Source organism: Papilio machaon, chromosome 18 (assembly GCF_912999745.1).
Source record: "Papilio machaon chromosome 18, ilPapMach1.1, whole genome shotgun sequence".
Classification (NCBI taxonomy): domain Eukaryota; kingdom Metazoa; phylum Arthropoda; class Insecta; order Lepidoptera; family Papilionidae; genus Papilio; species Papilio machaon.
This window is the reverse complement of record NC_060003.1, coordinates 2,335,950-2,361,594: the sequence shown is the minus strand read 5'-3', so window position 1 is coordinate 2,361,594 and position 25,645 is coordinate 2,335,950. Positions and strand designations below refer to the sequence as shown.

At 32.6% G+C, this 25,645-nt stretch overlaps 3 protein-coding genes across 3 annotated transcripts in view; 2 read left to right on the top strand and 1 right to left on the bottom strand.

Moving 5' to 3' along the window:
• Nucleotides 1-14,668, top strand: part of LOC106715493 (ecdysone 20-monooxygenase) — a 41,856-nt gene extending 27,188 nt beyond the window's left edge. The window contains exons 4-9 of the mRNA XM_045682109.1: nt 4,256-4,446; nt 11,562-11,757; nt 12,004-12,166; nt 12,442-12,675; nt 13,355-13,552; nt 14,330-14,668. Coding sequence (XP_045538065.1) covers nt 4,256-4,446; nt 11,562-11,757; nt 12,004-12,166; nt 12,442-12,675; nt 13,355-13,552; nt 14,330-14,434 — 1,087 coding nt within the window. The 3' untranslated portion in view covers nt 14,435-14,668. The remainder of the gene's footprint in view (nt 1-4,255; nt 4,447-11,561; nt 11,758-12,003; nt 12,167-12,441; nt 12,676-13,354; nt 13,553-14,329) is intronic.
• Nucleotides 14,669-17,144: 2,476 nt separating this feature from the next.
• LOC106715414 (putative hydroxypyruvate isomerase) lies at nt 17,145-18,990 on the top strand. Its single transcript, XM_014508699.2, has 4 exons — nt 17,145-17,463; nt 17,689-17,973; nt 18,113-18,243; nt 18,739-18,990. The coding sequence occupies exons 1-4, from the start codon at nt 17,274-17,276 to the stop codon at nt 18,913-18,915; spliced, it is 783 nt and encodes a 260-aa protein (XP_014364185.2). The 5' UTR covers nt 17,145-17,273; the 3' UTR covers nt 18,916-18,990.
• Nucleotides 18,991-19,300: 310 nt separating this feature from the next.
• LOC106715413 (aurora kinase C) lies at nt 19,301-22,082 on the bottom strand. The gene is made up of 6 exons (XM_014508698.2): nt 21,904-22,082; nt 21,627-21,818; nt 21,346-21,502; nt 20,549-20,685; nt 20,100-20,331; nt 19,301-19,433 (listed from the first exon to the last, which is right to left on the bottom strand). Exons 1-6 carry the CDS (start codon nt 21,981-21,983, stop codon nt 19,332-19,334), a joined length of 900 nt encoding a protein of 299 aa, XP_014364184.1. The 5' UTR covers nt 21,984-22,082; the 3' UTR covers nt 19,301-19,331.
• Between the last annotated feature and the right edge of the window lie 3,563 nt (nt 22,083-25,645).

Sequence of the window (25,645 nt, the reverse complement as noted above, 5' to 3'; positions counted from 1 at the left end):
GAATCAAATAATACCTCAAATTTTGAAATCGGTAAAGGCAAACATTAGCGAAATAATCAAAACAATTTTCTCGAACAATAACAATCGACAATACTAGACAATATGCTGATAGACGTATCTTGAATGGCGAATGTCAAATGAAAGTGCTTTAAGCAGTATTAAGGCCAATGTTAAGGCCATAAATAGTGAAATAATCTCCGCTGCGTCGTAGTCTTAATATAGTAACAACAAACAGTCCCTTGCAATAAGTCAGTAAATAATAATAATTTTGATAAAAAGCTCAGGCGCAATAAGATATTTTGACTTTTTATAAGTGCGCATATAATTTGCAAAAAGCATTGCTTAACAATTTAATAATAATTATGTAAATTTTTTTTCTATCAAGAGCAAAAAAAATGAGCAAAACGCAGATCCTCGTAGAAATCAAAGGTTTTCTCAGTTTTTAACTCTCTTTTTATTCGAAAGAAAATCGTAAATAATTAAGTTTTGTTAAACTCTACACTTTTCTAGTGATTGTGTTAGATTAAGATTGATGACAGACACATTACTATTTGAAAACGTACTCAGCGATCACTCTATGCATCATAAATGGCAATGCGGAGAACTTTTTGCTTCCCAGTACCATTTGCAATGAAAAAGCAATATGACTTCGTGATTTTTTTTTATCAACGTTTGCAACAAAGTTCCGTGACAAGAGAAAGCTGTTTTGAAACCTAGTTATATTTAATTAGAAATTGACAACTTCATTGTACTATGTTTTTCACATCAATCAATTTAATTTGTAGTATTTGTAATTGTAAGTATTTCATAAAATTTCTAACTGTATCTCTAACGATAGAAAAATAAATATTTACTGTATTACTCCAAATAAAAAAAATAGCCGACTTAAAAAAATACAATCTCAAACAAAATGCACTCAAAAGTAACATAAAAAAACAATTTCAAACAAAATGCATTCAAAAGTACCATAAAAAACAATCTCAAACAAAATGCACTAAAAAGAAACAAAATAATGTCATGAAAACTTCTTTCTTTCTTTCTTATCTCTTTCAAAAACCCTCTAAACTCTAAAGAAAGTTCTCTTCTTTCTTGTAACATGTCTATATTGTATAATAATTGTTATTTCGCAGTCGGTGTCGGCCGAAGTAAATATAATATTATACATTTTATATTTGAGAAGACATACTTACGTTTATGCCCCTACTTAGGCCGAAACCGACTCCAAAATAACAATTATTATACAATATAGACATGTTACAAGAAAGAAGAGAACTTTCTTTAGAGTTTAGAGGCTTTTTGAAAGAGAGAAGAAAGAAAGAAAGGAGTTTTCATGACATTATTTTGTTTCTTTTTAGTGCATTTTGTTTGAGATTGTTTTTTTTGGTACTTTGAATGCATTTTTTTTTAAATTGTTTTTTTATGTTACTTTTGAGTGCATTTTGTTTGAGATTGTTTTTTTCTTGAAGTCGGCTATTTTTTTTTCTTAAAATTTTTGTTTTATTTCACAATTTTTTGTGAATTTGAAGTTCAGTTACAAATTTCCTTAATACGTATGAGGAAAGAAATAAGACAAATAAAGAAAAGGACTTTCCTAATTAATATGTGTGTACTTCAATTCAAAAACTAATTTAGAATGCAGCAGATAACCACTTATCCTTTAAACAATGAACTAATTATCAAAATCGGTATACAAATTGAAAATTAACGAACTAATACATCGTAGCTTGCCTTTAATTTTGTCCAGCCGCGCGCCGCAGTAGCATTTTTCGAATGTACGTAGTTTTTAATCATTTAATATCTTCCAAACTATTGATCAGAATTACATAGTTTAAAGGCTAATGTAATCTGCATTTAATACTCTAGCCATCAAACATATTTATTTGGATAAGGATTCATATCGAATATGATATAATAGCGCCGTAAGCTTACGACGCTGTTTTTCGTGTGCATTTTAATCGAAGTTTGTTCACAATAACATGGTTTTTGTGAGACATCCATAGATGATAGATATATGCCACCTAAGACTTTAATTTAGCAAATTTAAGGATCTATAATTACTCCATACATCGTTTTAATGTAGGTCGTATAGTTTGACCTACGTAAGCCCAGAAAGCAAATTTGTGCTATTCATTGTAACGCAATGTAGCATTTTTCGTTTCCGCGTAATTTTATTCTTACGATATCTCCTAAACTATTAGACAGAATGATATAGTTTCAAGGGCAAATATAATCTACATTAAATTCTCTTGATAATGAGCATATTTATTTACATAAGGGTTAATACTGAACTTGAATAATAGCGTCGGAAATGGGCATGAATTTAATTAATGTTTCTAAAGAAAAAAATGGTTATTGTGAGAAAACTATAAAAGATAGATATATGCTATCGCGGACTTTTATTTAGCACATTTAAAGAGCTACAATTCGCCATACATCATTTTTATGTTACGGTTGTATGTACGGTTAGGCCTTTAAGTTTTTAAACATTTTAATATTTTGAATTTTCATAACCTCCTTTATGACTAAGTTATAGATTAATGTTTGATTTTCTCCGCGGAACGAATCATAATTTCCTTTCAATTGTAATATGTAAACATACGGTAGGAGATCTGAAGAGGTGTTATTAGCTACCATGTGGTTTATACAGTGGATAGGTAATTCATGCTGATCGAAGGAAATCAGGACGGATAAATATACTTGGAACTAGTTTGCTGAGATCGGTGGTGTGGCGGACTAACCTGTGCCATTAGTTTAAAATATCTATTTTCTAATAGTGTTTTTGTTCAGACAATAATAGTTCTAAGTTGTATGTAAATTCCTTTGTTGCTGATTTAAATCTATTTAGTTCATATTTAATATTCAGCTCATAAAGGTTCGTTATTAAGTGAGGCGAAGAAAGGACCCACGGTTTTCAAATTTCTTTTTATAGACCTTAAAGTAGTAATACCAACTCGTGGATCATTTACACATATAGGCGAATTATTAAAAAAAGCTTTTTTCTAACATTGTGTCAAAGTTCTAAATGCAAGGCAATAACGCCGTGTAATATTGTAGTGTCGGGTTCAGCTAGTAACTAGAGTTATAAAGTATGGTAAAAGGTATTACGAGTACAACAAAACTATCGGTTGTAGCGAAATCATCAAAGTAATTCGTGAGAGGAAAATAATAAATATTCAAACAGAACATCATTGATATTTTGACGAGGTTTTATATTTGCCGGTCACGTAGCTATCTAAACCTTGACAGTGCCTCGACTAGTTTTTTCTACGAAGTCCCGAATACCTAACTTCCTGCTGCTACTCTGTGCCCAAAATGTGAACAATATAATAACTATAACAAAGGTCACGTTTAAGCGATAACATTCTATTGTGTATTTGGTCTTTAACGTTTTAAATAGAAGTTTTCGCAATTGTATCGTTTACAATAAACACGCACGTGAGGTGAGGTCCTGAGGGTCAAAATGATTATGAAATCTCTTAGACTATATTTGTAGCGAAATTACAAGGACGCGTCACCTTTAGAATAATGCAGAACGGAAGTGAAAAAGAGCTGGTATAAACGGAACATTTTCAACGGGATTTTGTGTTGTTACATAGGAAGAAAGTAACGAACTGCTTAGGAAGCCATTTAATATCGATGTGACGATTAAGTGTGACAATTAGACTATTTCTAAGAATTTTAGGAAATATTACTATGTTTGTACTAAGTGTGGGATAACGTTGTGCTAACGGGAACATTCCAAGCGGGTTCTGATGGCTGAGGTCGATAGGAAATACGAACTGGCCTTTCACCGGTATTAACTGTTAGCTAAACGGGACTTAACCGCTTAAAGATTGTCACGTGTTAATGCAATATTATAAAGTCTTGGAATCGAGTCTTCAGTTATCTGGATTCCAATAGCAACGTGTAAAATGTTGATTTTGTCATGAGATAGAACATGCCCAGACTAAATTCAGTGGGACAGTACCTAGTACATTAAGGTATCAGGAATTATTAAATACTTACCAAATATTTTTGCATAATAAATTTTACACTAGTTATTCGGTAATCCGCATTTGTGGCTTTAAACAGTTGAAAAGTTAAAACCATTACGCAATCTTTGTTGCTTCTTGGTGGAACTTATACACTATAATAAATCACAAAAATCATACTTAACGCAATTGCCTTAAAATTGGTCTGTCATCTTTCATCATCTGTCTTCTAACTCATATCTAGTACCTTCGATAGTCGGTCTTATAGCGAACTCATCTTTCAGACAAGGTGACAACTGGGTGCACTTACGCCGCCACCTAACATCAGAGATCACGAGCCCGCAAACGATGCAGGGCTTCCTGCCGCAACTGAACTGCATTTGCGATGACTTCATCCACCTACTGAACTCCTGTCGTAGATCTGACGGCGCGGTCTATGGTTTCGAACAGCTCACCAATAGAATGGGACTCGAGTGTAAGTATTATATGACTTTGTCTTAGAAGAACGCGGAGTTATATGATAACAGCTTATGGGGTTGCGGCTTGAGTTGAGGGTTGTTGTAGACTCCAGGTAGTGGAAATAACGACAACAAATAACAACTAGTTCAGCAAGCCAGAAGGTAAATAGGCACAGTAGTTACACAGATCACAGTAGAATATTAGAATATTGCGAAGAAATTTAGGAAACACAAAAGCGTCACAGAGATCGAGCGAAGCTATGCTAATATGCTGATATCTACCAGAAACCGATATCCCCGCCGCCTAGTCGTTTCGATTGTGTCGCTTCAGAAAACTGAAGATTTTCTGATTCTTGAAAATTTAGAAAAGTAGTAACTAGTAGTCGTTTGTGAATGTCATGTGTAAAAAATTCACGACGTTTATTATTTAATAGTACATAGTTAAAAATGGTACATAAAAAGCTTCCGTTTTAATATAATTAAACTGTTTCGTTACTTGTGTAATTTGTCTGGAAAGTATTTTTTTTCTAAATAATGATTATGAAATAATTAATCAAACGATAGACAGACAATGATTTTTAAATTTTTGAGTTATCACAATTCTTCCTACACGAATCTAATTGCTTTCCGTCTAGACGAAATAGATTATACCTAAGTATAATTAAGGAATTCCTGTATAAGGTTAGTGATCTAAAATTGACATGATACAGTCAAGGAAAATTGAATTTTTTTGACGCGAAATTTTATATTTATTAAGTGATTTATATTTATACATCTATCTAACACAAAAATACGTTTTTCATAACAAAATAAGAACAATCAGAATTCATATTATTTAGAAAAATATATTTATTCATACTGATAATATTATATACTAGCTAGCTAATGGGGGGGGGGGTATGAAAAATAGATATTGGCCGATTCTCAGACCTACTCAATATGCTCACAAAATTTCATGAGAATCGGTCAAGCCGTTTCGGAGGAGTACGGGAACGAAAACTGTGACACGAGAATTTTATATATTAGATTAAATACCTTTTGAAGTCTTCCACTATAGCCTATAACCTATATTGCCCACTGAGAATGTATCTTTCTAATGCCAAAATAATTTTATTAAATATGCAATTATGAGTCATCTTACTCATATTATAAATGCGAATGTTTAGATGGATAGATGGATGGATGGATGTTTGTTTGATTGAAGGTATCTCCGGAACAGCTCAACGGATCTCGATGAAATTGGATGAAGTCGCGGGCGACAGCTAGTCATTACATAAATGTTAAAAATAATTTTAATTACTTTATATTTATTATTAATTTTAAATATATTTTACAATTATCAAAATAATGCCTGTCGCGATTTCATTACACTGAAATTTATGTTATGTAAATTGTCTCATTGAAAATTATATAAATATTAAATATAAATCTAATTTAATTTTCTTATTGTTATTACTCTTGTTATTAATTAAATTCCCAGCATGACATGTCGAGTTGTAATAAAATAGTTTATCTAATACAAGCCATTTTTGTACAGCTGTTATCTACATGTATCTTGGCGGCCATGTATACCCGAACACCATGACTCTTTTGTTCTCAAGGCTGTATTTTTTTCATGTCAGCTTAAATCTTTTATGTTTTAAATAAACTATTTCCCGTTCTCACGCTAAAAATGTTAAATTATTCAAACACTCGATAAAAGCATGGACTCAAAGTAGGGTTTTACGTATAAAATTGCTGAATTGAGTAATGGGGTAAAACATTCTTATATTAGTTCACCAATTTAAGGGGAAATATATAATATACGGTTGGATTTAGGAAAATAGCATATTTCAGGATTAAGTGTTTTAAAACTACAAAAAAAAAAACTAAACCGAACATCCGTTTGTACAATTTGGATATATAATAATTTAATTTGAAACACTGCCAAGAGAAAACAGAGATTTCAAAATAAAGATACAAAAATTCTTAAAATAGGGTCCGCAATTTTTGACGATACGATCGTTTTTCCGTTAAAAGTACCCAACCCTTTTAACCGATTTAATCAAATATGTCAAAAGGGGTCTTTTTGGTAGTTCCCCCGCATTCAAAATATTCTCGCAAATTCGGTCTGCACCTGCCTTTGTAATTCAAGGTCGAGGGAAGCAATTTCAAGTTCTGTCCCCACCAAAAAGTTGAAACAAAAGGCTCGTACACCTACGTGTGGCTACATATAGCTACCGTTCTTATATGGGCATACGGACGATTTGAGGACTTGATTAATTAAAAAATACAAGGCCATGCTTTTCTTTCGTCTACAGTTTCGTACTTGTTGGAAAATACGCCATGGAATTTACTGAATCGTGCTAAATGGTAGGTTGATGAAATAACTAAAATAAAACACTCTTTTCGTCCTTGTGATCCATTAAATTACTTTAAATATTTTCTCACATATTAAAAAATAAAGTGTTCGATTTTTTGGTTTGAGTATATATTATTTTGTATTAAACCTCTTTGTTAATCCTTAACAGTACCTATACAATAGAACTCTAGTCAATTAATGTGTAAAACAAATAAAGAGGGTTACTTACATGTTACATAGAAATACGTGCACCGAACCTAAGCCCTACTGTTTAGGTTAGGCATTGACTTTGACTTTGGTTATTTTGATTATTTATATAATTAGGTTTGTGACACACAGAGTAACAATTGCGTAATAAAGTCCTACGATTATATGTATAACATTTACAAATGTGATACTTTGTAAGATAATGTTTAACGTAAACTATGTTCATTATAGTCCATTAAATTGAAGTTAATATTTAATAATATAATATGAGATTATTATAATTAATGATAGCATACCATTATAGATACTTATGTATGAGCATGTTGTCATGTTGGAGCGTCGATGGCTCAGAGGTTAAGCTCTGGATCTGTAATCTACACATCCTGGTTTGATTCCCGCCATGTACCAATGTTTTTTTTTTGAATTTCGCACGCATATCCTGATTTGGGTAAGCTGCCTTCGGTGGTGACGTATATGAGCTGATTACGAGAGTTTTCATGATCCAAAACATTTTGATGATCTACTTAACAACATGCATAATTTATTCCAATGCATTTTTATTGGCATATATTTAATATGAACATAGTGACGGTTGATAGCAAACTACATGATATAGGGTAAGCGGCCATTTGTAATTCAAGGTTACGAAGGATCACTACAAGAAGGCAATAATGATTAACTTCGATTGTTATTTTTGTCGGTTGATGTCGAAAAATACTTTTTAAATAGATAAGTATGCATACGTTACCTAATTTAGCTCCGTAGTATTGTTATACAGTTTTAAAATTGTGGTATTTAATTCTTATTTTTCGTATGAATAAATATTATTTTTAGCTGGATTATACGTTTGATGATACGAACGATATGTAAACAAGCGATGAACAATTAACTTTGGTATAACAACGATATTTTCAATGAGATCCTTTGCCCACCTCAAAGACCTTTGCCGGGTCAACAGTGCAGTAATTAATTTACTGGTGCGATAGTGCACGTGATAGCGATGCATTTTGTTCACTTGAACGTTTCTTTTTATATTTGTTCAATGCCAACTGGTTTTATCAATGTTTAAAAATAATTACCCTTCATATCAGTCCTTAACGAAAGTGGCCACTTTACCAATAATAATTAATAGCTTCAATTAATATAATGATAACATTATAGGTATGTTTTACTATGGAAAGAATTGCATGTGACAAGAAGAACTTTAAAAATGTATGTGGAGAGAAAGAGATGGATGGATCTTGGTCTAAAACATGGTTTTGGAAACCATTTTCAAGGTTATCTTGTTTTGTGGAGGCTACGAAATTAATTAATTTAACATTTAAATAAGTGTTATCTAATTACAGTCGTAATATATTTGATACCCAAATTTTATCTGCGACAGGTGGTAGTCAAGGTCTAAACTATTTCTATAAAATTGTTTTAGTTTTTCTGTTAAGTTGGGACTAAAATTAGAATATAAAATAATACTACCTTTCTATGCATCATTTACTTAACACATCAACATCTAAATAAAAATAAAAAAACTTAATTAATCAGAGCTTGTTTTGGTTAGACAGTAGGTTTATACCTAATGTTTTTTATGAGGGCTATTCAATAATCCCTTACTCTTTCCTATTCTTACCCCATATTTGTTTTATGACAATATTGATAATACATATCTAAATAATAAATCATTCAGTTTTCCTTCAAATAATCGTAAAGTTATAGATAAATAAGATGTCATTACGTTGTTTGTTTGAAGACATGAGACATAAATCGACAGACAGACATTCAATGACGAAAATATGACGCTGCATCTGAGATAAAATCGCGTAATGTAGGTCAGATATCGTAGGAATAGCGGCGATAGTGATAGAGCCCGCATCGCATCGCCTCGCCTCGCATCACCGCGAGGAATGCAACATTAGAAGTACATCATGATACCACTCTGTTATCGACGTAAGAGTTATGACAGCTGCGAATAGGGTGACCAACATTATACAATCAATAACAGGACACCTTAAACGTTAGGCATCTCCATAGCAAACGTCAAAGACTTAATATTAATTTATCATAAACTTATTAATTTAACAGAATCTGACGTAGACTTTTTATAGGAGAAAAAATAGGGTTAGGCTATGCGAAATATAAGTCATAGGCATTTTACAATGATGTTTCGGCGTGAACTGACATGGTTTGCTGGTGCAACTGCAATTTGGATGGAAAAAAATAATTTGACAAAGTAACTATAATTATTTCAGGGTTTCCTTCATTGGTTTGTTTGAATAATATTTTGACGACATTGATTTCCGGCGTAACATTTTATTTCTTTTGTACATCGTAGATTTAAAGTTCATCGTTAAAAGTTGTGTTGCTCAAAAGTTGTGTTCTAGAAGAAGTAACTAGAACAGTTTATTTATATCAACAAGGACATGACTAAGAAATAACTAGAAATCGATATTAAAAATGGTAAATCAGGACAGTCCATCAATATATTTACCTCATGGTATATGTAGGACCTAGTTAGCGAGATATGGCCCGGCCGTAACGCTTCGTAGTTGTGGGAGATAACTCAACAGCAGATGCTATTGATTCGCTTCGTTCACACCGAGTTTGCCATGTGCAACAAAATTTTTACACAAATGTTCGTCAGATTTAACAGTTTTGTCTATATTATAAACCTAAAAAAATATTACAATAATTAAAATAAAAGATATTTCATCAGTAACAACACTAATTAATTTTTCGCATTCATAACGTTATTGTTATACTAAAGAAATTCGTTCAAAGGAGTATGGTTACCCGACAATTATGTGCATAGATGCATGGCTAATGTTTATAGAATAAGAGAAAGAGGTGTGACAGGATCGTGCAAAATGCAAATTTATAATCTCTGCCTACCCTTCGGAGCTATAGACTAGATTGAATAAAAGCAATAATACGTATAACGCCATTGGGCGTCTGAAAGGATTGCGTCTTTATTTTATCTCAAGGTCGAACCAGATTATATCTGTGAGTTTCCACTGCCAAAATACCAAAACAAAAACATAGTTATCTCTGTTTTTTCAAAGCGAATGAAAAGGACGACATTACATTTTTATACAAATCGTTGGCAGGAGAAACCCACGGTAAAGTAACTTGGGATAATCGGTCGTACCATTTTTATTTATATAAAAGCCTAAATATCTACAGGGCCACGTCCCGAAATTCTGCATCCTTTATTTGTACTTGAAACCTGTTTGACCATGTATAGAGTATGTTGGGGTGCAAAGGAAGATGTTTATTCTAAAGTTTCTGGTTTCAGCACAATGTATTTCATCTTAAAACAAGATTGCTATAGTATTGGTTAAATTATGATACAAGTATGTGGTATTGTTATTTTGACTCAATCTCTTTGTATTTTTAATAGTAAAGTGATTGTTAATACTTGTTGTCACTGTATATTTTTTATTTTGATATTGGTACACATTTTGCGGACTTTTGCAATTTTTTTTTAGTGAGACGAATTATCTATATATATAAAAGAAAGTCGTGTTAGTTACACTATTTATAACTCAAGAACGGCTGAATTGATTTGACTGAAAATTGGTGGGCAGGTAGCTTAGAACCAGGAAAAGGACATAGGATAATTTTTACCCCGTTTTCTATTTTTTATTCCGCGCGGACGGAGTCGCGGGTAAAAGCTAGTTTCCTATAAAGAAATATACTGTTATATAATTCTCACTTTTTTTATATTATTAAAGATTTAATAAGTAAAGTACAGATATTATTCAAAAGTAATGACCATAGACGAAATATTTTTTTTTATCCCGCCTATGGTTAATAAAGAAAAAGCAATACAAATGTAGAGTACATCGGAAATTGATTTGTATCAGAGCTGTATTCGTGATTTTGATATTTCAAAAATATGTTACATAAACTCTTTTGTGCGTAAAATAAACATAATATTTACGTTTGAATAATATTATCGTGCGTCGTACAAAACTCGCGTCGTAGTATCTACGTTCAAGTATGTAGGTAGTTGGTAATCGCCGCTCATTACCAACGCTGCCAAATTTTTAAGTACTTGCTTTGGCCTTGCGTATTAAAAAAACAATCGATACTACGGAACTAATACAAATGATTCCTTTAATTTGCGTCATGTTATAAAAATACCTATAAATTTGTACACATTAGAGTTTAAAGGTTTTGTTTGAGGTACTCTAATGGGTTTTCCACACTGAAGTTTTCGTGACGGAGTTGTCGACGTCAAGTAACTTTTGATATATTATTAATTATCAACAGAATTGAAGAAGATTAAAACTGAAAGCGTTTTTTATTAACTGTTTATTCCACCTGATGTTAATGATGTGGTCCTAAGTACGTGCTAGCTTAATGAATTTGACGGAGGGCATGTATAGTAAGGCAAAATATTCACTTTCTGTGCCACCCTCCTCCGTCGATTAGAGGTAAGCAACGCACCTGCATTTGTGGATGTCCATGGGCTGCGGTCGCTTTTTCATTTCGGCGAATTCAAGTGGTCAGTCGCTAGTTTACCATCTTATGATATAACGAAAATGCCTAGTACAAATAATGTAAGACATGTATGTCTTGTGTTTCTAGCTGTATGCGGTCTGATGCTGGGCACCCGGCTGGGATTCCTTGAACGCTGGATGTCAGGGCGGGCAGCGGCGCTCGCGGCGGCCGTCAAAGCGCACTTCAGAGCCCAGCGGGACTCCTACTACGGAGCACCCCTATGGAAGTTCGCCCCCACCAATCTGTACAGGACTTTTGTCAAGAGCGAAGAGACCATACATATGTAAGTGTTAGCTGATGTTTTATAAAGTGAAGTAAAAAATTGAGAAACCGCCAACTTTTTTCGTCTATTATAATTTTTTTACCATCATCCTGATCGAGTCATAGAAAAAACTAACGATAAATAAACCTTAGAATTTTGAACCTGAATTTTTACAAATGGGTGCCAGATAAAATAAAACTAAAAAAGTTTTTTTTTAATCTGGCCAGTAGACAGTACTCTAAAGGAAAAGTAACGATCGACTAATAGGATAATATCTGAGCTGATGGAGGAGGCGATGTCGCGCACAACCGGCGCGGCGCAGGACGACGGCATGCGGGAGATCTTCCTCAACATCCTCTCCAACCCAGAACTCGACGCGCGCGACAAGAAGGCTGCTGTTATTGACTTCATTACTGCCGGCATTGAGACGGTAAGGTTTCATAGAATGTATAATCATAGAGAATTAAAGACAGATGACAAGTATCAAGATTATTCGGTTCTATCATTTGTCAACGATCAATATAAACATTGCAATCTGTGAATAATACTTATTTATTCTAAAGTGCTAAGTTGACAACCTCCTTCTTTTTGAAGTCGGCTAACAAAGTTCCGTTCACAGTAGCCATGGGGACATTATTTTCTTGTGAAGCCGACGTGATTACTTTCTATGTTCTCTACGTGTACACATTGTCTGTGGTTCTGCAGTTAGCAAACAGCCTCGTCTTCCTGCTGTACCTGTTGAGCGGGCGTCCGGACTGGCAGGAGAGGATCCGCTCCGAGTTGCCGGTCAGCAAGCGGCTGGAATTAGAAGACTTGTCTGCTGCTACTTCCATACGAGATGCCACCAAAGAGGCCTTCCGATTACTACCTACCGCGCCATTCCTCGCGCGTCTACTCGACAAGCCTATGACTCTTGCCGGACATAGGTTACCTGCTGGTGTAAGTGTTACTTTTTTACCTTTACTCGACCTCTACGCCATCTTTGTGACAAAATACTACTCAAAACTATTGTTAAAGTTTTGCGTTGTAATTTTTTATTTTAGAAAAGCAGATTAGTATATACTCATGACAATTATCAAATAAAACTACAAAGTAACAAAATTTTACTACTTGACATTGTTTATTGCACCAATATAATTATAATAAAAAAAATTAAAAATAAATGAAATCAGTAAAATGGACTGTACAAATAAACATGAAAGAACAATGGACAGTTGATGGTTCATATTTGTTGCATTAAGATAAAAAATTATCATTTTTATAACAATAGCGTTAACTGTTATTGTCGTAGATTAAAACGTTATGTTTTTGTCCATACATAATACTTACTATAGGTACAATATTATTTGCGTCATACAATTAACTAAAAGCTACTGCGTCATATATTTTAACTAGTAAATAATTTCGTCGATTAAGTACCTACCCTAATAAAATCCGGACTTAACTTACCAACATAACCTGACGAAAAACAATACCAACCAGTCAGGCAAAAAACACCTTTTTCCTGAATATTTAGCGTTATTTTTATTATTAAAAAGAGTTTTATTATAATTGGTATTATTAAAATGAGTATTACAACAATGAGTATTATTAAATTGAGTATTATAACAATGATCAGACGTTCGTGTTGGCGCACACTGGTGCGGCGTGCCGGCGCGAGGAGAACTTCCGTCGCGCGCGCGAGTACCTGCCCGAGCGGTGGGCGGGCGGCTTCGAGCCGCACTCGCCGGGACTCGTCGCGCCTTTCGGCCGCGGCCGGAGAATGTGTCCCGGGAAAAGATTCGTTGAATTGGAACTACATCTGCTACTGGCCAAGGTATGTCTGACAAATTATAGGCAGATACAGGAACAGTCATAATTTCTATGTATCAATCTTCTTACTGACTGGTAATTAAGTTATTAACGCAAGTCTGTAGAGCTGAACTTGAACTTGGTACCAACATTTAGTTTATAATCTTATTCATTGATAATTCTGCTCATGATATCGAGAAACAACAAACTTCAGAAAAAATATTATAGTTTAAAAATAAAGGTGGGTTGCCATGAAAGGTAAAGATAGCAAAAAAAAGACAGACAAGAGAACTTGAGAGTTAGCTTATTGTTATAGTTTTGTAGAGAAGCATCTGTTACAAAATTAAGGGAGTCTTTGTATTGCGAATGACAGAATGGAAACAGTACCATTTTATCTATTGTAAGATTGCTTGTGACTTGTGACATGGCGGAAGTGATTCATCATAAACTAAGTATGTCGCCGAGAGGACGTTTGATTTCACAACAAATTTAAGTTATCACTCCTTAAACAAATTGTTGTTGCGCAATGTTCAACCAGATAATGGCAGAACATAACTCATAAGATAACAGGGCTATGGTTACACATGAAGCTTTCTTTGTATTAGAAATATAAATAGAACAGATAAAATTATTATGTTCTTTATGGTAATTTAGTAGAATTTAAGAAGTGATGAATCAATACTATAAAATTTTGATACCTTAATTTGATAGTTTCATAATTTTTATTAAAATTGAAAACAGCACCATCTATAGACAAGAAAATAAGTGAGAGCTTTTTCGAAGTTTTTTTTTTTTGTTATAGATAATGCAACAATGGCGGGTTGAATTCGACGGTGAGCTGGACATCCAGTTCGACTTCCTGTTGTCGCCTAAGTCACCAGTCTCACTGCGGCTGGTCGAGTGGTAGACTTTAATCCAATTTCCACTTAGCGGTTAGCCGTGCGACCATTTGTATGGAGTTGAATCTCACATTTCCACTGAGGCGGTCGCAACTTCTACACAAAATCGCAATCACGCACAACCAGAATCGCGCGGTTAATCGATAAGTGGAAATATGCATTTAGACATAAGTGTGTTCAAGGGCGACCGTTGGACTTTCCGAACTTTCTTATTTAATACACATTATATTAAATACATTCTACAAAGTAAATTTATAACGTATAATATTTATTTCCAAATAGAATTATAAATGAAGGACTACAAAAAATAAGCAAATAAATTATTTAATTTACTTTAGAGAAAGACAGTGTGCTTTTTTCACGATATTCATGTCTGAATTATTTCAATAGTTGTCAACATTGATTCCCACGCGTTGGTTTTCAATATTAATAAATGTAGATAATATATCTCGGAAGTTACATAGACAAGTCCGGTCGAGCGGGTTTACTCTTGAACACAACCTTATTTATTACAGTCGTCTACACATCAAGTGTTACATTTTATTCATCGGTAATATTATTATTACCTGGTAATAATTGCTATTGTCACTCTTGGTTTGTAGATGACTGTACCACGGTCGCTTCCGATAAAAACGGGCCCACTGATTAGTGTCGTAAGTCAAATATATTGCTTTATCGGTGGATGTGTATTAAGGATTGCATTATTATTGTTTCTTGATTTTATTGGTAGTAACAGATTAACAATAGCTATGACCAGTAATTATAGTTCGTACGTTTTGTAAACGGTGATTCTTAAAGTTTGACAGCTTTACATATTTTCTGACAGAAATAACGGCGACAACAGCGCCTCTCACCGTCATATCCTTGTTTGACTGTAATAAAGCTGTCAGATAATTATATTAGAAATTAAAAAATAAAATAAATTTGTCTATGCCTTTAACAGTGGCGCGAGAAAATCAAAATGGTTGCCATTAAAGCTCAAAGAAATAACGCTTTACAGGGTATTGGCACAGTCTGCTCAAATTTACATTTCTTTCTGCTAAATACCGAAAGAACTGTTGACATATGATTCATAGTTAGTATTTTATATATGATTGTATACATAGTTCTACGCTAGAGTAAGTTGATAACTTTACAACGTTATAAAACATGGCTGTGTTAATATCAAAAAGCATATTTATATTAATATTATATCGACCATGAATACCTCTTTATACGAAGACTGTATACTAAAAGCACATGCATTTATTTTAGATTTAAGATTTATCCACCAATCTTAAATTGATTTATAATTATTAATTAAAAAAGTAAGATAAGTGGTTTTCGTTTTGTTTACGCAAAAAAGTAACTAAACCAGACTTGGTTTAATGGTTGAAAATTAAATGGAAAATCATGTGCCCTGTGGTACAGTTACTAAGTGTTTTGTTTTTTTTTGTTTTTAATGTTTGTTTTTGTGCCCTTTTTATTTTAAGATTGATAAGAATATACTTATTTTAAACCAGCACAGTATCTTCATGCAAGTACCATTGTGTTTTTATCTTGTATCAAGGCCGTAGAATTTTCAAAAAAATCATTGTGAGTTCTTTTAAAAAATATCTGTGTAAATTGTACAGAAAGTATTTAATGGCATATTTGCGAATAAAATCTATAAATATACGCAACGTTGGTTTGAAATATGTATAATACTATATTAGTTAAGTTAATGAGTTAATTTTTAATCTGTAGTCTGTTTAAAACCTATTTTTATCAGTTGATCCTAAAAAGGCGGCCATTTTCTAATTATTATGCCTATTGTTTTTTTTTTATTTAAATAACTTAAATAACTTCCGGGTTTTGTTAATTTTTACCTATTAAATAATTATGTTGATCATTCCGTCTTTGTTGGATTTTACGTAATATTAATTGAACTGTGTTTATGTATTCATTAAAATAAAATGTAAGTAGGCGTATAACGGTATTATGTTTATAATGATAACAAACGAATTTATTATTCATAAATAAAAATAATACGGCTTGTCAGTGCTCATGTTTTATTTATTGTTACTACCTCTTCCCATATAACAAGCGGAAGGTACTAAGTGAACTGTGGACACTATGAGGGCTATTAAAGTAAGGTTATCGTTGGGTTCGTATTCGTAGGTCAGTGATAACTTTAAATCTTCGTGCTATTTCCAATTTGGGGCCTAGAAAAACTATCAGTAACGAAAAAGATTAGATTATTGATATTCCACTTAGAATTTTATGATTAATTAGCGGTCGCCCAGGACTCTCATCGCAGAATTTAAAAACAGTAGAGTTTAATATGTCCATATGTATATCAGCTATGTACCTTCACGTCGAAATCGGGATAACCGTTTCGAAGATTATACCCGAAAAAACGCGGATTTGCGCGGAGACATGCAGATAAAAATTAAGAAAATTTTTCATTGTAAGTAACCAAAAATATATCGTGTCGCAAAATGAATTTTATTCGATATTAAATCCAGATAAAGATATAGATTAATCGTTTATCCTACTTGACGAGGGCGTCTTCGCACACAATATTCCATCATTCGAATAAAATATTTAACATAACGCCGAAATCATGGGCGAAATTTTAACGAACAATTAAAACGATTTTAATTTGCAAATTGTTTTTTATTCCGGCGTACATTATAAAGAAGGTTGACATTGCTTATCTTATCACTCAGTTCATATAGATTGTGGTTTTTGCGGTGAACTGTTACTGAAAATAATATAAACATATTTTTGATAACGCTATATTTTAACTTTTGCTAATGTCATTTGTGACAGAGCAACATAACCTACAAGTTCCGTTTGTTAACTTTCTAAAAAGAGTTAATAATTATGAAGTTCTGTGCGAATCTTTCGTTTATGTTCACTGAAGGGGCTAGTATACTAGAACGATATGCTCTGGCAAAAGAAGCAGGTTTCAAAGCTGTCGAAACCGGCTTTCCCTTTGGTCATACGTTGGAACAAGTGAAAAAAGCAAAGGAATCTGCCGGGATCGAGCAGATACTAATAAATCTTAAGACCGGTAAGTCCGTACTATTATAAAATTTCAAAACACAAACGCTATGCAAAAGTTATTTCTTAGTAACATCGTGATAATAAAAGTTTTTTTTTAAAGTAAGAAAAGAGGTTGATAACAAATATTATACTTATATCCTAAAAAAAATAATGAATAATTAAATTAATGACCATTGATATGCCAATTGGTTATTATAAGTCTAATAGAAAATATATTTCACAAACTTTACAGGTGATGTGAGCAAAGGAGAATTGGGTGTTACAGCTATTCCTGGCAAAGAGAATGAATTTAAAGAGAATTTACAAGTGACCATAGACTATGCAAAAGCAGTTGGCGCAAAAAAAATACACATAATGGCGGGAAAACTGGAAAATGTGACCTCTAGTAATTGGGAAACATATGAGAACAATTTAAAATATGCAGCTGATGTTCTTAAAAATGTCAACTTGTTAGGGGTCATAGAACCAATTAATCAGCATTCTGTCCCAAAATATTTCTTGAGTGATTATGGAAAAGGTATGACCATTTTATTTAATTAGTATGATTTTAACCAATTCTCATTGATCCTACCTTATATTTGTTATATTGATTCTTTAATTTTTCTGAAATACTCAAATTAGGAAAAACATTCTATTCTACATATCTATTTTTACAGCTGTGGATATAATTAAACGCATTGGCAGTGAACATCTGAAACTTCAGCTAGATATATTTCACCTTCAGCACATTTGCGGAGATTTGTCCCACAATATAAAAAATCTAATGCCTTATGTGGGTCATGTTCAGGTAAATATTTTTCAATTATTTATCAAACATAACATTTAGGTATATTTCCTATGTATAATAATGTATAAACAAATGCAGATGAATTTAGTTTGACTGACCAAATATCTTTATTAAAAACTAGCAGTTGGTCACGACTGTCCATGTGGAATTAGAAAAAATAGTAACAAAAATAGTCTATGTCATTAGAGGATGGTGTAGCTTTGCGGCTGTGACAGATTTTTTAATATTGGTTCAGTAGTTTCAGAGCCTATACGATGCAAACAATAATCTATCCTCCTTATATATATAAAAGAAAGTCGTGTTAGTTACACTATTTTGACCCCATTTTCTATTTTTTATTCCGCGCGGATGGAGTCGCGGGTAAAAGCTAGTATTAGTATAAAAGAAACACTAATCAATACTGACATGTGCTAACTTCCAATTATCTCCTAAAATACTGTTAATCCATAACAGTTATGACAATTTGATAACACATATGAAAACACTTCTCTGCAGATTGCTCAGGTGCCAAATCGGAATGAACCAGATGTTCCTGGAGAAATAAACTATCCATACATACTGCAACATTTAGAGGCCAATGGATACAATGATTGGATTGGGTTGGAATACAAACTGGCTAAGAGTAGTAAAGATGGATTAAAATGGATTGCAAATTTTGGTTACAGTTTATAGTATAGAACCTGTTCAAAATGAAATAATTAAAAGATCAGAAAAGGTCAATTATTTAATATTTAAAGTCAAAATTTAACAGTTTTTATATTAATATGAATTATAAATACAAATTAATGGTCGCCAATTCGTCGTAATTCGATCATAATTCATAGCAAAGTTTTTTTTATTCTCAATTTAAAATAGCAAATGCACTTCTACAAATTAATATAACCATTTGTGTTATTTCCTTAAAAAGGGGTACGAAGTTTTCGCTTTACGTATTAATAAAATGAATCCTACAATTATATTTACATTAAACTGATGAAAAAAAACTCATTTTTCACCTTCAAGATAGATAGATAATAATATTTATAAAAAGTTCAGCAGTCATAAGTCATAATAAGTAAATTTAAGTCTAAGGGTATTATTATAATATGCTAATGTTTCTGTGTGCTCGGACCACTGTAATACTGTTTGACCCAAGGGTGATTCTTCACTTCTACAAGTGATATTCTCTCTGTGGCTTGATATTTTAAAAGCTGAAAAAAAATGTAACATTGTAACTAAAATTACACACTGTATCGTAAGAAAATTGTTAATATATTTATTTACAAGAAATATAATTGCTCAGAACAAAACTTGTACAAAATGTATACAACATTATTGTTTGGAACAAAGTTGTAATTCTTTCTTGCTTTTTTTTACCAACATTTATTACTGTAATTACTAATATGACGGTTTTACATTACAATAAAACCGATATTATGTGCCGAGAAAACATACAGCATTGCCAGAAGTTCTTCCTGGTGAAGACGACTATGAGCTCCGCAAATGACATTGGCTGCCTCGTCCTGGCTGGCGAGTGAAATAGCCACAGAACAGGTAGTACCAACCGTAGCTGATACCAACTGTCAACGGCGAAAGACCGCGAAATTTAAGCTAAGTATACAATGCGTCTTCATAAGCAATGCTGTATGTTTTCCTGAGGCATATAATAAACCATATTAAGTCAATTATCAAACATTCTTTATGTGAAGGAAAACATTGTGGTGTACAAAATCTGGGAAGAAATTCAATATATGTGAAGTCAATCATCCCGCACTGGGCCAGCACGGTTGAGTATGGCCTAGTCACCACATTGGGTAAGACTCCACAGACTTAATATAAAGGTAGACTAGTCATAATTGATAGTAAATAGTTATTACCTTAGAAATTAGATCTCTGGCACCTTCTGGGACATAAGAGGGGAATCTTAAGTCTATAGCAATAATCCTAGCATATGTATTGTCTTGGTCTTGACTTTCAAATGGTGGTTTTCCGACCAAAAACTCGTACAATAAAACTCCAATGCACCACAAGTCAACTGATAAATTATATACTTGTCTCTTTATCATTTCTGGAGGTAGATAATCTAAGGTTCCACACATTGTTTTACGTCTGTAAAAAATATATAATTTTCATACTTTTAACACTAAAAACTGTTTTATCTTCACAAATTTACAATCACTATTCAATAATATAAATACTATAAAGTATGTAATAATGTCAATAAAATATTGATGCAATAAATAGTAAACTAAATATTCTGATATGATTTAGTTTTATGGTTACGTATTTACCGTTTTTTATATAAGTTTATCCATCTGATACATACCTATCTGATGGGGCGTGCACAGACCAACCAAAGTCACCCAGTTTCAGATCACCGTTGTAGGAGACAAGAATGTTTTCAGGTTTGATATCTCTGTGTATGACATGTCTTTGGTGACAGTACTCCACTGCATCTGCTACCTGAAATATATGACATACTACTACTAAAAGTCTAAAGTATTAAACATTTTGTTATTTTTGTATAACATAATAGTGAAGTAGAAACCTACATAATAAAGTGCCATTTTATTAATCATTTCGCTATCAAGTCAAAATTGTATAACACTGGTGGTAGGTTTTAATATATCACACTAGCTTTTACCCGCGACTCCATCCGCGCGAAATAAAAAAAAGCACACAAGAAAAAAAAGTTCCTATGTCCGTCTCCTAGTTCTAAGCTACCTCTCCATCAATTTTCAGCTAAATCAGTTCGACCAATCTTGAGTTATAAATAGTGTAACTAACACGACTTTCTTTTATATATATATATATATTAGCTTTTACCCGCGACTCCGTCCGCGCGGAACAAAAAAAAAATAAAAAATAGAAGGTAAAAATTCTCCTATGTCCGTTTCCTGGTTCTAAGCTACCTGCCCACCAATTTTCAGTCAAATCGATTCAGCCGTTCTTGAGTTATAAATAGAGAAACTAACACGACTTTCTTTTATATATATAGATATGAATTAGCCAAATATATTTTGATGATTCTCCTAGCAAAATCACTAACTGAATGTGTCTATTTTATGAGATTTTATATTCACTAAGTAGGCCCCTATTTGCTTGGTAAAAAATTATTTGTACTTGATATATGCTTTTAGCAGCTCTAGGTTCTGGAAAGCGTCCATGTGGTGAATTAGTAAGGTGCTTGTAAAGCTCCCCACCAGCTGCGAACTCAACGACAAGGTAAATTCTTTTTTCATCATGGAACCAAGTCAGCATTCGAAGAATGTTTGGATGTCTGTCAAAAGAGTTGTTTTAACTGTAATTATATTCTTTAACTCGCACATTTAACGACATTATTAGTATATTTAAGTAACAAACAATAGTATTACATACAAAGTTTTAATAATTTAGAAACTTACTTCAGATGCGTTTGTATTTCAATTTCTCGAAGCACTTGGGGTTCACAACGTGAATCAACTAATTGCGACTTAAACAACGTTTTTATAGCAACTAAATATCCAGTTTTTTTCTCTCTAGCTACATGAACGTGACCAAATTTTCCTCTTCCCAGCCCACTACCGAGTTCGAAGTCTCTGGGAGACCATTTATATCTAAAAACAAATTATATTTCACATATATCACTATACACATATTTTATTTCAAGTTTGATTTTAAGTAAACAAAAGTGTTATTTACGGCTTTCCATAAGCTTCGTGATTTCTTATTTTGTTCCGAAGTTCTGCCACTTCAGCGGCTTTGTCGATCTGCATGGTCATAGCTTTATTATAAATGAAATCACAGCTTTGTTGAAATGTATTATTTTTACAATAGCATAATATTATCAGAATTAAGTGTACTTTCACAGACGACCGTTAACAAAAGTCCAGTTTGATTTGACGTAAGTTTAAATTCGCGCATAGACAAAATACATATAGAGTAAAATTTAATAGACAAAATTTTTATATTTTACTGTGGCAAAATGCAAACCTCTTTACAGCAAAATATTCTTTTTTTGTAGACACAAGAAAAGTAGACAAAGCCAAAAAATTAACACTTCTTTATTTCTTTCTTTTTGATATTTTTTAGGGTTTAATGGATTTTTTTTGTCGCTTAGTTTCTATAGTTTCCAGCATATGTTGAAGCAGCTGCTTTAGTAAAAAACATTTTATTTTATTTTTTAGGCGAACAGTGTCAATAGAAAGTTCACTTTAAATTCCTAAAGTACAGTGTTAAGACTAACGACGTCCATATTCCTTACATGAATATTTGCTGTGAAAACATTGCAAGGCGCCGAAAAACTTAACATTTAAAATTAAATTTATATGACATAGTAGTCTAATACTGTTTAATAGGAAATAAAATCTTGAGATAAACATGCTGTTACCACTAAAAACAATTTTTAATCATCAGCGAAAGTCTTTTTACTACTAAGAAGAATGTGTAAAAACACTTTGTGCAGTTAACACGGGCAATGATCATCACATAGGAGAGTCACTTCAGGTACTGCAACATACTTTGTTGGAAACACGTGTTTAACCCCCGACGCATAAACAAGTGTTAAATATTTATCTGTATGATTGTACTATAATAACTTCTAAACAAAGAGATCGGTTTCGATGGAGATTTTCTTTTTCGATAACTCAAAACGTCGCGAACGATAGCTTATAACATAATTTATATGGTTTTGCCTATGTCTTATTATAAAATATTCATTTATAGTTAATCAGTTGATATTGTATTTGCATAAAAAACACTTTTCAGAGGGTTTCCTTCCGTCAGGGGTTTATAAATTATTTATTTAATTTTACTACGTGACGTTGACTGAAGTTGCGGGGGTTGGAAATACGAGTAGCTCCCTAACCAACCCCAATGCTCAGGGGCTCAACCCTAACGACATTCTCGAAGCATCCCTATTGTCTATACATTGTTAGATATTTATTAAATATTTGATATCAAAGTTGTTAGAATATTTTAATGATCTTGGGGTAAGAAAAAGTTCACTATTAGCGATTTTAACAATATTTCAATAGTATCCGTATCAAAACCTGAACTAACTTACTTGAAAAACTCAGCTTTTTCGTAACAACTGTTGGTAGTTAGAATTACAATTTTATTGATATCGACATCCAAAAATCAATTCGTCTGTATGGATAATTTAAATGCCGACTTAGCTAATCCAGTTTTTCACATTACTAGACTGACAAGAGAATAATGTTTTTTGTCAATGTTTATAAGCGGCGATTTTGATTTAACGTGAGTACATTATTAGTACAAGCTTATAATGTAAAGTGAGATAAATACGTACAGAAAACAACGTAGAGCTTATCGTAGTAAATGAAGTATTCCTCGTACTACGAAATAAGTTTGCGAACATCCCCCTCCCCAGGAAAATGAGGAAAACGCGCGCACCGGGCGACGGGGTGGCTTTCATTCTGTGAGAGACGGCGATGCCGGGCGCCGCATGATCGATACGGCAAATATGCTCAAATAAAACATCAATTTTTAAATCAAAGATAGCGATTAAATTTCTAGCTTTATTACAAATGATTTTATAATAAATGTAATGAGTGTTTCCAGTTATAAAGACAATATTTTCCAATAAAAAGTGCGCAATAAAATCGTTTAAGAACAGACCGGGTGAGTGATACATAATTATTAGCACGTTGGTATGACCTACATACTCGGCTTTGATTCTTGGACATGTATTCATGTTACTGATAGATAGGAAATTGCTATTGCTACATTTGGTACGTTAAATATATGTACTTAGTCGTTAAGAGAAGAAGCGGTTGCTAATGTACTTACTTTTTCAACTACGCATTATTTTTTCTTGAGCCATTTAAATTATGAAATTTAATATTTCATATCCATTATAAAAATATGCAACTCAATTCAAGAGTAAATATTCATATTACAAATTATATAAAGCCTTATAAGTTACAATAATGTATGCGTAATTGTAACTCAGTCCAGAAAAATATTTTTAAACTAGTCGTTGCATGTAAACCACTTTTATTAAATAGTATATTTTATAACCTTTTCATATGATGCAAATTAAAACCTCGTCGTGTTATATTTTAACACCTTTCTATTAACTTTCCGCCCCATCGTTCGTATCTTCCTGAAAATTTGTCCTAAATATGTAATAAGTTCTCAAACATGAAGAAAAAAAGAAAAAGCCATGGAAAATGGTTGAATAACTTGTAACATTATTTGTCAAAAGATATAGGTAACTTACATTTTGTAACAAACAATTTTAAAAATGTAAACGAAAATTATTCCTTACACCGCACCGTAGACTGAGAATGTCAGTGCATGTCTACGTAATTTAGATAAATTGGGAATTTGAATTAAGAATTTGAGTTACTTGATTTTTCGTTTATTACTTTTAATATGTTATTAACGACAAATATTAATATGTCGTTGTCATTGAAAGTGTTCATCATTATTACTGATTCTCACTTACGTGCCGAAACGATCTTTTAAAACTTGAAAAGCTGTTTACAAACGTGAACTGCTGGCCAGTGAAGAGCTCTGTTAGAGAAAAGATCTTTTGAAGTGACCATGCATACTAAATCGTGACATTGAGAATGTCTACTACTGAAAATTTAAAAAAAAATGTCTACGTAAGTTAAAAGCGATGTTGTTTGATATTTTAATTTTAAAATAATTTTATGTCAGAAATGACAAATCAATTCCAAGAGTTTTGGGATTTTTTATAAAAATATTTTGAAGGACTTAAACAATTAATTATGATATTACTAGCTGTTGCTCGTGACTCCGTCCTCACGGAATTATAAAAAAACTTAATAAGTAGCCTATTTGTTCTTCCAGACATTGTTCTACGTCTTTATAAAATTTCATCAAGATTCGTTGAGCCGTTCCGTAGATCTTTTAATAAACATCCACCCTTTCATCTAAACTTTCGCATTTATAATATCAGTAAGATAACTTCGAAAAAATGGAAATTTAATTATTATAAATATCTTTGTTGTATAAATTGCTTAAGTTCTAATGACTTTCTCATTGTGTTTGTTGTGTAGAAATTATAGCGCAGGTACCTATAGTACTGCTATCTAATAGTTAGGTCACTTTCACTGGCACGTGGCACGCCCCTGATCATCTGGCACAGCGTACGTGCGTACCAAATTATTGCCATAACAGGCCGGTTGGAAACTTACTTAATTTTTTACTGTCTATGGTTATTACAATTTTACGTTTTTCTATTGCTGGCCGGTTGTAAATTATTTGTTTTTTTTTTAATTTTGTTACCTATGGCCGTTATATTTAATTTATTTTTAATGCTGAAATCGGCTGGGTTGTTTTGTAATTGAAACGAACTTGCGGTGCAACAAAGCGGTGAATAGGTATGAATTACAATATTAATTTCATAACAGATGTGATTTAGAAGTAGATTTGTTATCTATTCATAATTATA